This window comes from Trachinotus anak, unplaced genomic scaffold (assembly GCF_046630095.1).
Source record: "Trachinotus anak isolate AG129_WGS33_773 ecotype Australia unplaced genomic scaffold, CSIRO_AGI_Tana_v1 ptg000019l, whole genome shotgun sequence".
NCBI lineage: Eukaryota > Metazoa > Chordata > Actinopteri > Carangiformes > Carangidae > Trachinotus > Trachinotus anak.
In genome coordinates, this window is record NW_027273870.1 from 24,465,477 (window position 1) to 24,478,607 (window position 13,131).

General features: G+C 39.8%; 2 protein-coding genes across 3 annotated transcripts in view; one reads left to right on the top strand and one right to left on the bottom strand.

Annotated features, from left to right (window-relative positions):
* The window catches only part of LOC139637136 (collagen alpha-1(XI) chain-like), a 41,856-nt gene extending 35,800 nt beyond the window's left edge, over window positions 1-6,056 (bottom strand). Inside the window, exon 1 of one of the 2 annotated variants that reach the window (XM_071505688.1) lies at window positions 5,917-6,056. Coding sequence is in view for 1 of the 2 variants with exons in the window: in XM_071505687.1 (XP_071361788.1) it covers window positions 3,278-3,356 (79 nt within the window). In the remaining variant the exon portion in view is untranslated. Of the gene's footprint in view, window positions 1-3,277; window positions 3,593-5,916 lie in introns of those variants that run through there. The other variant, XM_071505687.1, reaches the window with a different exon arrangement.
* LOC139637141 (retinol dehydrogenase 8-like) lies at window positions 5,969-12,319 on the top strand. The gene is made up of 6 exons (XM_071505694.1): window positions 5,969-6,102; window positions 9,952-10,113; window positions 10,230-10,409; window positions 10,641-10,734; window positions 11,172-11,355; window positions 11,476-12,319. The coding sequence occupies exons 1-6, from the start codon at window positions 5,997-5,999 to the stop codon at window positions 11,701-11,703; spliced, it is 954 nt and encodes a 317-aa protein (XP_071361795.1). The 5' UTR covers window positions 5,969-5,996; the 3' UTR covers window positions 11,704-12,319.
* The last annotated feature ends 812 nt before the right edge of the window (window positions 12,320-13,131 follow it).

The following is a 13,131-nucleotide window of genomic DNA, read 5'->3' on the forward strand; positions in this document are numbered from 1 at the left end:
ATCTAAACCTCACACCATGTCTTGTATTATCATACTGCATAAGACATAAATGGTTTATTTACACTGGGGAAAGGACTTGATTTCATCTTAACTGCAGACCTAGAAGCAACTTGTTCGGAATGTAGCAGGAAGGCTTTAAAATAACCAAATTTGGGTTTAGCTACTTTAAATTGGCATCGGACAATTTTTGAGTACTAAATACTCTGAACACTTGAAAAGCAATAAATAGCTCAGGTCAGCTTTTAGCTACCTGAACACACAAGTTACATACAGACAGTGAGCCAGGTAAGTGACTGAAATACCTAAGGCCAGTCTATAACAGCCTTGACCGTAACTTGACCACATTGCTCAGATGTCTATGATCATAATTCACACCCAACTACTGACAACTTGCTGACAGCCAGGTGTGTTACTGCATTTGACAGTAAGTTAAAAAAAATCGAGAGAGACATGTAACTGAAGACAGTTTAATGACAGGTGTTATGAAAGAGTTTGTCCGGGAGCTGAAGAGGACCAGGATGCATGAGGGTTTATGTGTGAATGTGTCTTGTTTTTACTCTTTGTCAATCTGTGTTTCTCGTTACCTGGAGGGTTATTCACAAATAAATTCTTATTTTCAAGAATGCGCTCTCTGCCCACCAGGTGTGAGATGCTACAGGGTTCACACCCTGACCTAGGTTGACCCCAGATGACCTTAAAGGTCCAGAGGTCACATCAGTCACTTCAGTAATGACCTTCACAGACGAAATGAGGATTGACCCAGAATGTGAGTGTTACTACTTTTTATATGTTGGGATAATAATACTGAGAAAGAGGCTAACAACCTCTCAAAGGCTTTTTAAAGCTAATTTTTAACACATCATTGACTCTGGATAACATGAACAATAATTGTTAGCTGGCAGGCAAATTTTTCCTTAATCCCCAGTACAAAGGCAGGTAGTTCATAATGGCTTAAAGGTTACTAGGACATGATATAAATACTTTTCAGCTTTCTCAGCATCTTCTCAGACGGAGCAGGTGGAGGCAACATGGTGGACTCTCTGCCAATTCACCTGCCTTCTGACTCTTTCACAGTGATTACTGATGTAGCCCTGCCCAAAGCTGGTGGATGCTGACTTGTAAATAAAACAGCCATCAAATGAGGAAAACAACAGATGTAATGCAGTTAAGATGGAGTGTGGTTCAGTAATTAGTTTCTTTGAAGAGTTCCTTTCTTGCTTTTGTGTGTTTGTTTGGACTTTTATGGGCACTAATATGTGACTGAAAAAATAACCTCAGCTCAAGGTTCTTTTAATAGTTGTTCTCGACCTTTCAATCATATCGCATGATCTTCAGTAGATCTCATATTGAATTGACATTGTTTTGCTGCTGTTTTGACTTGAAGTTTGACATTGTGGGACACATGCTTATTTGCCTTCTTGCTGAGAGTTACTCTAGAGCTAGTTTACTAACAACCTCACAATGATGCCAAGACTGCAGGAATTTACTGTGCCTGGCCAAGAAATTGTTTGGTATATAAACCCCCGAAACAAAGTGTAATTTTTACCTGTTTCTCATCACCTTAAACAAACAAGATATGACATGTTAATAGAGAGATTCAGAGATGCTTATTTTCCTTCCTTTCAATCAATCAGCTGCTGGTTCCGTCTTCATATTGATCTTTTCTTCTAATTCTCAGTAGTAAAAACAAAGACGCATAATTCCCAGAATGCTGAACTATTCCTTTAAGATAACATGAACCAGGAGTCCTTCAAGTTCCCAGAGAAAATGAAAATTTTAACATCTACAACTCCAGGTCAATTAGCAAACTTCATTTGCTGGTGAAGATCCTGGAATATGAGTGAAAGCTCAATTACAGCCACTAAATAGTCCCTGAGGTGTTGTTTCCACGGTCAATAATTATCTGTTGAAGATCAACAGTATGTGGGATATGAAATGAAAAATTGTTTTAAATTAGTTTGAAAAACCATTGAGTACCAGACAGTCACAAGGTAGTATTTGAAAGTCAATTTAATATCAAAGAATGACCTGGCTCATCTGATCTGTCTTAAGATCTGGCCCACCTGGTGCAAGCAGGTTTCAAACAAACTGACACTTGATAGTATTTCACCAGGATTACTCAGTGGAGCTGAATTAAGTTCTGACCCCACAATGAACTACTGTGAGATTATCTGTAGTTTTGTCATTCTCTAAAATGATAAGACTAGACAACTTGCCTACTGAAATACAGTGATGCACACATGCACTTATCTTCATGAACATCAATAACACCTGGCTCTAAAAGCCCCCAAATAATTAAGTCTTCTCAGATGGTTCCACGGCAGCTCCAGGGGTTGCTGTACATAACCATGCATCCCCAGTACAGTTCAGCACAGCTCACTTTAATTTGCCTCAGTCTGTTCTCCATTACCCAGCTGTTAAATATCCTGTATACTGCTGTATGAGAGCACAGACTGATGCAGCAGGTATGGCAGAACAAGTCTAGACATATAGGCCTATGTCTTTCCACTGTCTAGCAAATGTGCAGTGGGCTCAAGGAGCCCAGAACGAGGCAGTTCAGTTCAGTAAGCTTTAGGCCTGCATGACCTGGCATGACAAAATCATCTGTCATTTTTCTGGAAGTTAAATGGAAAATGACTTGGGTTTTTTTTTGTTTTTTTTTTTGGGTGGGGTGGGGGGGGGGGGGGTTAAGGAATTGACCTGTTCTTGACAAATGAAGTTCATATCAACAACAAAATCTGGGCAGATGCACAAATGACCGACAATGAGTGTGTTTTCTGGAAGTAATTAAAATGATGTTAAGGATGGGTTATGGGTGACATTTAAACTTGGCTTTCATCAGCTCATAAAGGCCTAGAGGGCAGGTGGTGACAACTGAAGTGACACAAGTAGGGGAGGAGAGACAGAGAGAGGGAGGAACCATAGACTAATTAAATTTAAACTCTCTACAACCACTAAAAATAATTACTTAATTGAATTTAGAGAGTCAATTACTGGTAACACTTTATTCGGATAGTCAGCCTACAGATACTTTACAGAGTCTTTGGAACATTTCTAAATGTTATTGCTAACCACCATAACCTTTAAAGTGTTTACTAGTTGTTGGTTGAACATTTGTATTATTCTATATAATTGAAAATTACACTGTTCACCAAAGATTAGTGAAATGTCACAAATACTCTGTGACCTCTCTGTGGGTGGACTATCTAAATAAAGGGTAGGACAATTACTTGCTCTGAGATAAACAAATAAGGAATCGTGGGAAACGTCAGCCTACCTGCTCCTGAGGTGTGAAACACCGCGACAAGCATCACCAGCAGACATGTTTCGCGCACTGGGCTCCATCGATCCGTCATTATCGCATCTGAAGCTAATCGATGCGGCGGCCAATAATTCCCTCGTGGCTCCTCTGGGCTCCGCGGGACACCTGCAGCTCTGCACGCGAGGACGTTACCGGTCTAGAAGCTGTCTCGAGCCCGTGCGTGTTAATCGAGAGCGCGCATGTGCTGATTGAATTGATGGGGTGATCATGTGCTCCTGTCCTCACTGTTTTTCCTCTGGGTGGACGGATGAAGAGAAGAACCTTAATGTTGGATGGTCTCTTTACTTCACCCACAGAGAACTTTCTTCACTTTCTCTCCCCTCCTCCCCACCTCCTTCCCTGCCTCCCCTCTCCTCCTCCCCGGGGTGACCCCTCCCTCCCCGGAGACTCCTGAGGCCCGTGGAGCTGCGCAGAAACAGAAGTACTGCGCATGTCATCATTTGCATCATTATTGTCTGGATGATTTAAGGAACTGTGTGTCTCTCTCTCCTCTCTCTCTCCATGTGCCCGGACATTTGCTTTAAGTTTCAATGGCTTGAATATCAACCTGCCTGCACATTTTCTCTCTGTATGACCTCACACAAAACATCCAACATGAACAATGAAGGCTTGTGGCGCATTTCATTTACTGCTCTCTCTCTCAGGAGCACACACACACACACACACACACACACACACACACACACACACACACACACACACACAGACACACACACACACACACACACACACACACACAAAGCATGCTAGGACAGGACAACGTTGCTGCCCAACTAATAAAAATATGCTGCTGCAGATTCCAAATTCCAGTGCCTGTCTGTCTTTGCCCACTCCAGTCTCTTCAAACACACACCATATTCGTCCTATAGGCACAATAAAAAGCAAGATGTACTCCTCGTCCTCTAGTTCAAGGCTTTATCATTCTTTATTTCTAATGTGGAAAAGTCAAAAGAGGCCAGCAGCTCACTGAGAAGCATCAGCAACTGTTAAGGAGTTTACAGAGGAGTAACGTTTATGGCAGAAAAAGGATGAGAAACTGAGCTCAGTACATGCACACACATGCACACATGTACATGAATGAGCCTAAGGTCTCCCCTGTCCTGCCTCACTTTCCATTTGCATTAGTCTGTATGTCTAGACATTTAGATCACTTGTTGCGTAAAATAAAAGGATTGTATGAGCGGGTGACTCGGGACCAAATAAAATTGTAAATTTGAATCAAATCCCAAAATATTTACATAGACCAGCAGCATGTTTTATCCATTAAAATGTAACAAAATGCATTTGACAATAATGCACTATAGAGCAAATTAGGCTCTTTCTAATCAAAAAAAAGAAAATTGATTTAAGACAACTAAAAAGGAATGTCTATGATGACCCAAAAATTTAAAGATAAAACAAACTGTGCCATGTCACTGTGTATGTGTATATAACTGTTATAAATACAGTGTTGGCACATTTTGCTGTGTATGATTACTGACAAAGTGTGATGTTTGCACATAAAGGAGTGGGCTACATTAAAGATGTAGTTTTTTGGTACACTTAACATTGTTGTTTAATGTGGAGGTTAGGAAGCTACAACTGTTCCTGGTGCAATTTGGTGCCGTCTTGCTGCGGCATTTTGTAAAAATTACCAATGCCCTGCTTCCTCTTTATGTGAGGGTGATCTTAAAAGCATAAGTGCTTACCAGCCTGTAACTAATGAACAGATTCACAAACTATTCCATGTTTTTGTGAATCCACTGTAGAGAAACTGTCTAACATTTGGAAACATTTGACATATTCTTCAGGTGGTAAAATGTAGATATGATTTAAGATAAATGTACATGTGCAATAATTATATGAAAGTTATATCTTTAACAGATGTACTACTATTAACTATTAACAGAAGTAAATTTAATCCAGGAACACACACATACTTACATACTGACTTTTTTTTTTTTGAAGGACAAGATGAAAATAGATTCCAGGCATATTTCCAATGGCCCTACCTCCAGCTTCTGGTAGGATGTCTTGACCAGCAGCTTTACTCTTGCTTTCAAGTGTGTGTATGTGTGTGTGTGTGTGTGCAAATGAGAGAGATTTTGTACTTGTGTGTATTATTGTGTGTAGTGTTTGTTTCATCGATTCTATTACTCATAATTAGACCTTTTCTGACTCTGACAAAAATGAAATAATAAAAAAAAAAAACATCCTCAAGTATCAGCCAGATTCTTCTTGGCTTTGAACATTAGTCTAAGGCAGCTCACTCACAGTTACAGTGGACTAATTTGAAGGAATAATCATATTGACCACTGGGTGGCTCCAAACCTCTTTGACTTAACAACATATCAACATATTGATATGTAATTTCAAATAGTTTCTTAATCATTTGGTCTTTACACTTTGAAGTTCACTGTTGCTCAGAAAACAAATGTCCCTGAGAGTCAGAAGGTTTTCTGTTCTTCAGTGATACCTGATGGGCATTTTTCTGTTATGGAAGAAAATGAGTTGACCACATTGACTGATCTGTTAGATAATCTGATCTGAGCTGTGGCTGTGCACTCTGTCCATGTGACTCTCTTTCTCTCTTATCCTCTTACAGTGGCTCTCACCTTAGATCAGCACTCATCCCACAGAGCTGGTTGTCTGCTGGGATTTCAGTTTGCCAACTGAGAAGAGCCGCACCGGAGCCATGGCGAGTCCCGGACAGAAAGTGGTGCTTATCACCGGCTGCTCCTCCGGCATCGGCCTGAGGATGGCTGTGATGCTGGCAAAGGATGAACAGCAGCGTTATCACGGTAGGTCCACTGTGTGTGTGTCTGTGAGAGAGAGAGAGAGAGAGAGAGAGAGAGAGAGTGAGAATTACAATTTGGCATTGGCAAGGCAAGTAAATAGGTTACATTTGAGTTATTAAAGCATACAGAGAAGGAAAATAGTTTAATAGTAGACAAAAATAAATAAATAGCCAATTAATTGCTGAATAAAATTCCTGTACCTACAATTTCTAACTACCCAGAACTTTATTTGTATGGAATTCCACATAATTTGTTAAACTCTAAATGAACATACTTTCACCATCACACCCTACTGCAGCTATACTGTTTACACATAAGATGCTTACATCAGGACCGAAGAGTATCTGACATAAGAGTATTACATAGTCCACATGGTTATGCATGTTAAAGCCTCCGTTTCCATCAACTACTGACTGAAATTACAGCGGTTTAGATATGAACCACATTAGAGATGAACCACATTACAGTAAATGAGGAATATATTTAGACACAACCTAGAATCAATAGCAAAACTCTCAGATCCTAGAAAATGAACTGGAGCAAATTGATTCATGGAAACTGGAACAAATTCAAGGCTGTGTTCTCTACTGAATCCTGAAGCTCTTTTTTATGCTTTACTGTTGTTTATCTTCATATACTTCAAGATAAATATAGAACCTGAACATCCGATCAACATCCAATCAGGGACTTTCAACCTATATCATGTTCATAGGAATGGGTTAGATCCTAAATGCATCATAATCAAGAAAACGTTTTTTACTTTCTGCAACTACTGCATCACTTCTCTCAGCCATAAAGTGAGACTGGGAGGATGTGGATCTTTGTAGTTTAGGAGAATTGGCCAAGACACTAAGAGAGTCACAAAAGTTTAGACAAGTACAATCAATTAATCCGGTTGTGTCACTTACACAAACATTTCTCATGTCTGGGAAACAGATCTCTAATACTCAATACTTTATGAAAGGCAAGACGTGGTAAGAAGGCAGGAAGCAGTTTACATCATTCACAAACAGTGTCAATATTAAATACAGCTTGCCATGTTTTACCACAGATTAATTAAGTCAATGCAGCATCAGACAATGAGTAATCCAAAATTAGGCCTCTTCCCACAACCCATCCATCACGACCAAATTTAAATCCTCCTCCAAAGCAGATTTAAGGCACACATAGTCTCTCTTTAGTCTAAAAAGACTAAATAAGACTTATATAAATTGTATTTCTTCATCTTAACAACATTTACACATATTTTATTTTTTCCAACACAAAGTAAATAATAAAGGTGGTGAAAAAAGGCAGGAGCCCTAACAGGCAAATGTGGGCTTATCTATTTTCATACTGAGATATTTTTTTGCCTAGTTTTTGCAATTGCTCATGGTCCACTTAAATCACTTATACACTTCACGTCACTACTGTGTTTTGGAAATTGAATGCATATCTTCTACTGTTCTACATATCCATTAATTTCAATTTGTTTTCATATTGTATTAGTCAGCTACATTATCGTTATGAGGAAAAGGAATTTTAAAAATCAATCTACTGCATTATCATACAATGATAATATAATTTTGATGAAAAAACATTAAAGCAGACTTAAAAACTCAAGCAAGTTTCACTTGTCTGCTGACTGACTTCCATGCCATATGTAAACTAATGGGAAATAACGGGTCAAACAATGGCCTCCTCTATCATTAAAATACATGAAGAAATCTCAAACTCTTTTGCATGTATTTGAAAATGGTCAGCAGAAATTTTAAGTACACATAATCTTTATTTAAGGAGCTGAAACTTGCAAACACACAGTTGAAGGATCCCCATGTGCAGCTCTAGGTGGAGGGCATGTTGGTTATGCTTAAAATACTGGGTTTTGATATCATTAAGGTCTGAACTGAACTTTTCCATCTTAAAATAAGATTAAGATTAAGATAGCCTTTATTAGTCCCACAGTGAGGAAACAGTGTTACAGCAGCAAGTGGCAGTGCAGAGAAGAGGAACCTCTGACTTCACTATACCTCCCAACAGAAAGTTATGTCTCTGATCCCAACTTAACCTTAAGATGCTCTTAAGACACCAGACAATAGGTAAAGCCACGGCACAGCCTCAGTAAGTCTTATTATGGCCTGGCTCGTAGAGCTGCATCGTGGATGACAGGCTGGCATGGGCTATTCCTGGAGCAGGCACCTGACAGGAACACCACAGCAAGACGTTAATGCTGAAGTGTAAACTGGTTGCTGTAACAGGACTGGTTATGACCAGAGAGTCTTTGTTAAGGCTATTTAAGGTTGTCTTTACTTGAATTACTATCTTAAGTGCTGCTTTTTCTACTGTTGCGTACTTTGAGCAATTTACTCAAACAGTGCATTCAGGAAAAACAGCCCATAGTTTGATATTAACAGTGTCCCTAGAGTGTGCCTCCATTCTTTCCCTTGTTGGCAATATTTTTGTCACACCTCCCTCCCAGTTCTCCATGACCTTTCCTCCTTTCTTTCCGTTCATTCCTATGACAAGAATTGAAAACAAAGACAGGAAGACTCAGGAGGGAATCTCACTCCTAAAACCTCCACAAATACACCAGTGTGCACACAGAGAGAACATGTATTGATGCTGCAGTCTGCAACAAAAGACCATTTCACACTTTACTTAACTCTTTAAAACATGCAACACACACATAGCACGACATGGGAGTCTACTCAAAATAACACAATATTTGCCTGCATGTGTGTATCTTGTGTATCGTATGAGCCTCCAATGATATTGCAGATATTTTCTTTTTATAACTGGATTAACCTGGGCAGGATGCCTAATCACATAATCATTTACAGCAGTAGCCTTAAGGCATAATTGAGTTGTATGTAGAGAGGGAGTGTTACATCCATTCACATACTCACACTTGGAAGCTGCCCATGGAAACAGAGGAAGCACAATTATACACAGGGCTATTGGCAAACAGCAGTGATGAAAAGAGTAGCGCCTGCACACAGGTAAAGATGACTTGGAGAAAATATGATTGGGATTGAAACATTGAAAAAATTTTGCGGTTTCAAGTCATTGTCGAGGTGCCACTCTTTTCACCGAGGCTGCCTTCCACTATGCTCAAGGTGATTTTGTTTGGCAGTAGTTGCTGAGCAAGTGTTCTGATTCATTCACTGCCCACACACAGTGAACATCCCCTGTTGGAATTTGTTGGAACAGGAATTTGGTCTGAGTGGAGAGTAGCTGACGTAAGAGTGTTATATACAACCTTGAGCTAAATGTTAATTACAACATCCTAACATAATTTTACTCAACCACAATGTCAACCTTGTGTGGTGCTAAAGGAAAAGTCATGTGATCACTAAAGTCATTAGAATATATCGCCTGGCACCATGAACATCTCTACAAAATTTCAGGTCAGTCCATTTGTTGAGATATTTCAGTCTGGATCAAAGTGTTGGATGACCCAAAGACCATCTGACAGACAGACATTGCCACCCATAGAATCATGTCACTACTGTGGCTAAAAAGATAGAGATTTGGCTGAAAACATGTTAAACAACTGATGTCAAGTATAACCAGCCACTGCTGTAGATACCCATTTAGGTTACAATGTGGAAATAAAACCACAACATTTTTTCAGCTTTTCAGAAAGAGTGATTACAGAAGTCCTCTAAGAAAACTCTGAGTGGAGTTATAACATTAGTGGAAAAGACTGTGGGACTTCAGCTTCCCTTCTACAGAAACAGAACAAGCGCTGCCAAAGAAAATCAAAGCATAAGTCAAAACAATAAAATACATAAATATTAAATGATCTATATCTGTAACATCAAACTTGTTAGCTCCATTATTTGTTTTTCCTTGTCATCCATTTGTCCACAGTCATAGCCACGATGCGTGATCTGAAACGTAAAGATAAACTGGTAGAAGCTGCCGGGGATGCGTACGGAAAAACTCTTTCTCTAGCTGTACTCGACGTCTGCAGCGATGAGTCTGTCAAACAGTGTATCAATGGCATCAAAGATCGACACGTGGATGTCCTTAGTAAGTAAAAGTCCTCAACATGCTTAGCCTTGGATTGTTACAATCACTAAAATTTATACTGATTACAGCCTGTCTTCCTTGTCTTCTTTTTTTCCCCTTCTTCCTCTCCCAACCAGTCAATAACGCAGGTATCGGCCTGGTGGGTCCTGTGGAGAGCATCCCCATTGAAGAGATGAAGAAAGTGTTTGAGACCAATGTGTTTGGAGTGATCCGCATGATAAAGGAGGTGATGCCTGATATGAAGAAAAGAAGGGGAGGACACATCATTGTGGTCAGCAGCGTGATGGGACTGCAAGGTGAACAGAGACAGAGGTGTGAAGAGATGAGTGAGGGGAGGCGGGGTAGGGCGTTAAATAATACAGGGAGAAATAACAGGTTTGTCTGCTTCAGTTGGACAAATGGATGGGTGGGTGATGGACAGATGGAAGAGTGGGTGGAGGTGAGGGAAGACTAATGGAGAACAACTGCATGTCTCTATTCATGTTGTCAGGAAGTAGAATTCAGTTTTTTTCCTTTTGTCTCTGCAGGTGTGGTGTTTAATGACGTGTATGCAGCTTCCAAGTTTGCCATGGAGGGCTTCTGTGAGAGTTTGGCTGTGCAGCTCTTGAAGTTTAATGTCATGTGAGTGTCACTCATGCTATTCCCATCAATATTGGCAAAGCAATAACATCTACAACCATGCTAGCTAGCTCTGCTAGGCTGTACTTAAGCACAGCTAGCTAAACTAAATGCTAGTGTTAGCATGCTAACATGCTGATGTTTAGCATGTAGAATGTTTATTCTGGTAACCATTAACCAAGGTCATTAGTTTTTCAGGTATTTGGTCATAAATGACATTTAAATTTTGACCTAATGAATGGTTATTGCTTTTATCTAGCTACAACCTATGAAATACAACCACCAACACTTGCAGCCTGCCTACACCTCCTATATATTCTGGAGGTGGAAACAAAATGGCAGTTACTTTCAGACTGATCAACAGGCTACTTGAGTATTGCCATTTCTACATAGTGTGCCAGTAGCACCATGTTGCTGAGCTCCAGTGTCTCTTTCCTCAGACTGTCGATGATTGAGCCGGGTCCGGTACACACAGAATTTGAGGCAAAGATGATTCAGGAAGTGAAACAGAGGGAGTGTCCTGGAGCTGACCCTGACACAGTGAATTATTTCAAGAATGTCTACCTTCCTTCCTCTATTGACATCTTTGAGCTACTGGGACAAACACCTGATGATATTGCCAAAGTAAGTTCTCGAGCAGAACGTGACTCAGCCTCACTCTCTTTTCTGTTTGTCTGGTGATTAATCCTCTAAGTCTGGCTGCAAATTCTGTGTCTCTTCTGTCCATCTTCTCCCTTTCCGCAGTGCACCAAGAAAGTGATTGAAGCAAGCCACCCACGTTTCCGTAATCTGACCAACCCCATGTACACACCTATTGTAGCACTGAAATACGCTGATGAAACTGGAGGCCTGTCTGTCCATGCCTTCTACCACATGCTCTTCAGCCTCGGCCCTCTCATGCACATCAGCATGACTGCCATGAAGTACCTCACCTGTGGATGTCTGAGGAGCAGAACTGTTTCACCTAACTGAAAACCCATATTCTGTACGCCAGTGTGAATAACACAAACTCTGTTTGTAGACCAGGTTAAAGGCCACACGGTACCTCTGGTTAGGCTGTCAGAGGATCACAAAACACATTACACTAACATACAGTAATAGTACCAAGGTCAAGTAGCAAAAGTCACTTTGTTGCAATACAAAAAAAATGCATTAACAAATCCATCCAACAGTTTCAAAGAGTTTTGTGACCTGCCATATTTCCTGCTTCATATATGCAGTCTCTAATGTAATGAACAGTCTTCTCTATATTTTTATTTCTGTATAAAACTGTAGCATATGCATGTATAGAATACAACACCTGTGTCCAGATGAGTTAATACAATAACAGTTTTAGTAAAACTGAACTAAATTTATTGTAGCCTATCCAGAGTGCCAAATAAGGTTTGCACCAATAAGACAAGATACTGTAGCCTGATTTCATTATTTTTCCAGATCAGTCTGATCACACTGTTTTGGTTCAGAGTGATAGGCGTACAGCTTGTTTAATTTGTAGCCTATGTATCTGCATCTATTTACACATTTTTCAAATACTGTTAATGTGTTGGTACAACTACCTTGGCATTAAAATGGTAATTTATACCTTTCAGGAGTTGTCTCGGTGTGTCTAATAGTTTTCATTAAATTTGGTTGCATACACATTATTTATGATTATGATAACTGTCTCATTTGTTACATGCACACAAGTGCCCTCACTTTTCTTTCTGTAGAAAAGACTCTTACTTGACAATGTCTCAGGTTAACAATACAGCCTGAGCAATACTCAATTTGTGAGGCTCATACCTGTGAAGGAATCTTTCCTCCTTTAGGTTTACAGATAGTATTAGGCTTATAAGACTTACAAGACAATAGTTCACTTTCTGTCTCAGAAAGTGAACTAAAGTCAAAAGTTAAAGTCAAACTATCCCAGCCGCTGATGGCAGTTGCTTTGGTAATCAAGGTTGTAATGATATCATGAACTGACAAGTCTAATGGGGGTCTAGTCATAGATATAGACTCAAGTCTTCCCATGAGATTCCTTATATAATTTGATTTAGGGGAGTTTCTGCTTAAGACATCGACATCTACTGAAAACTCCTACATCCAGCCAACGAGATTTCCACCTTAATACTCAGTCTCAGTCCCAGTCAGATAAATTTGCGTTTAAAAATTCTGATAACAATAAATTGGCCATTTTTTCACGCAAGCATTTGACACAAACAAACATTTCTAATAAGGATCCCATGAATTTCTGTAAAGTTTAAATAATTTTAACGACAGTAGGACTTGTTAGTGATATCCAGAAAACAAAGTGTGTAATGACACGAGGCTTTAGCTGACACACACACCACCAACCAACTGAGATATTACCTGAAGCTCCTGGCCTGTATCTGCATGTTTTCATGATCCTATACACTCCAC

What these genes read in the sequence shown, in the direction of transcription:
- LOC139637141 (XM_071505694.1), top strand. Translation starts at nt 5,997, where the DNA reads ATGGCGAGTCCCGGACAGAAAGTGGTGCTTATCACCGGCTGCTCCTCC. An exon ending in TGAACAGCAGCGTTATCACG is followed by an intron (nt 6,103 to 9,951) that starts GTAGGTCCACTG and finishes ATTTGTCCACAG; the next exon opens with TCATAGCCACGATGCGTGAT. An exon ending in TCGACACGTGGATGTCCTTA is followed by an intron (nt 10,114 to 10,229) that starts GTAAGTAAAAGT and finishes TCTCCCAACCAG; the next exon opens with TCAATAACGCAGGTATCGGC.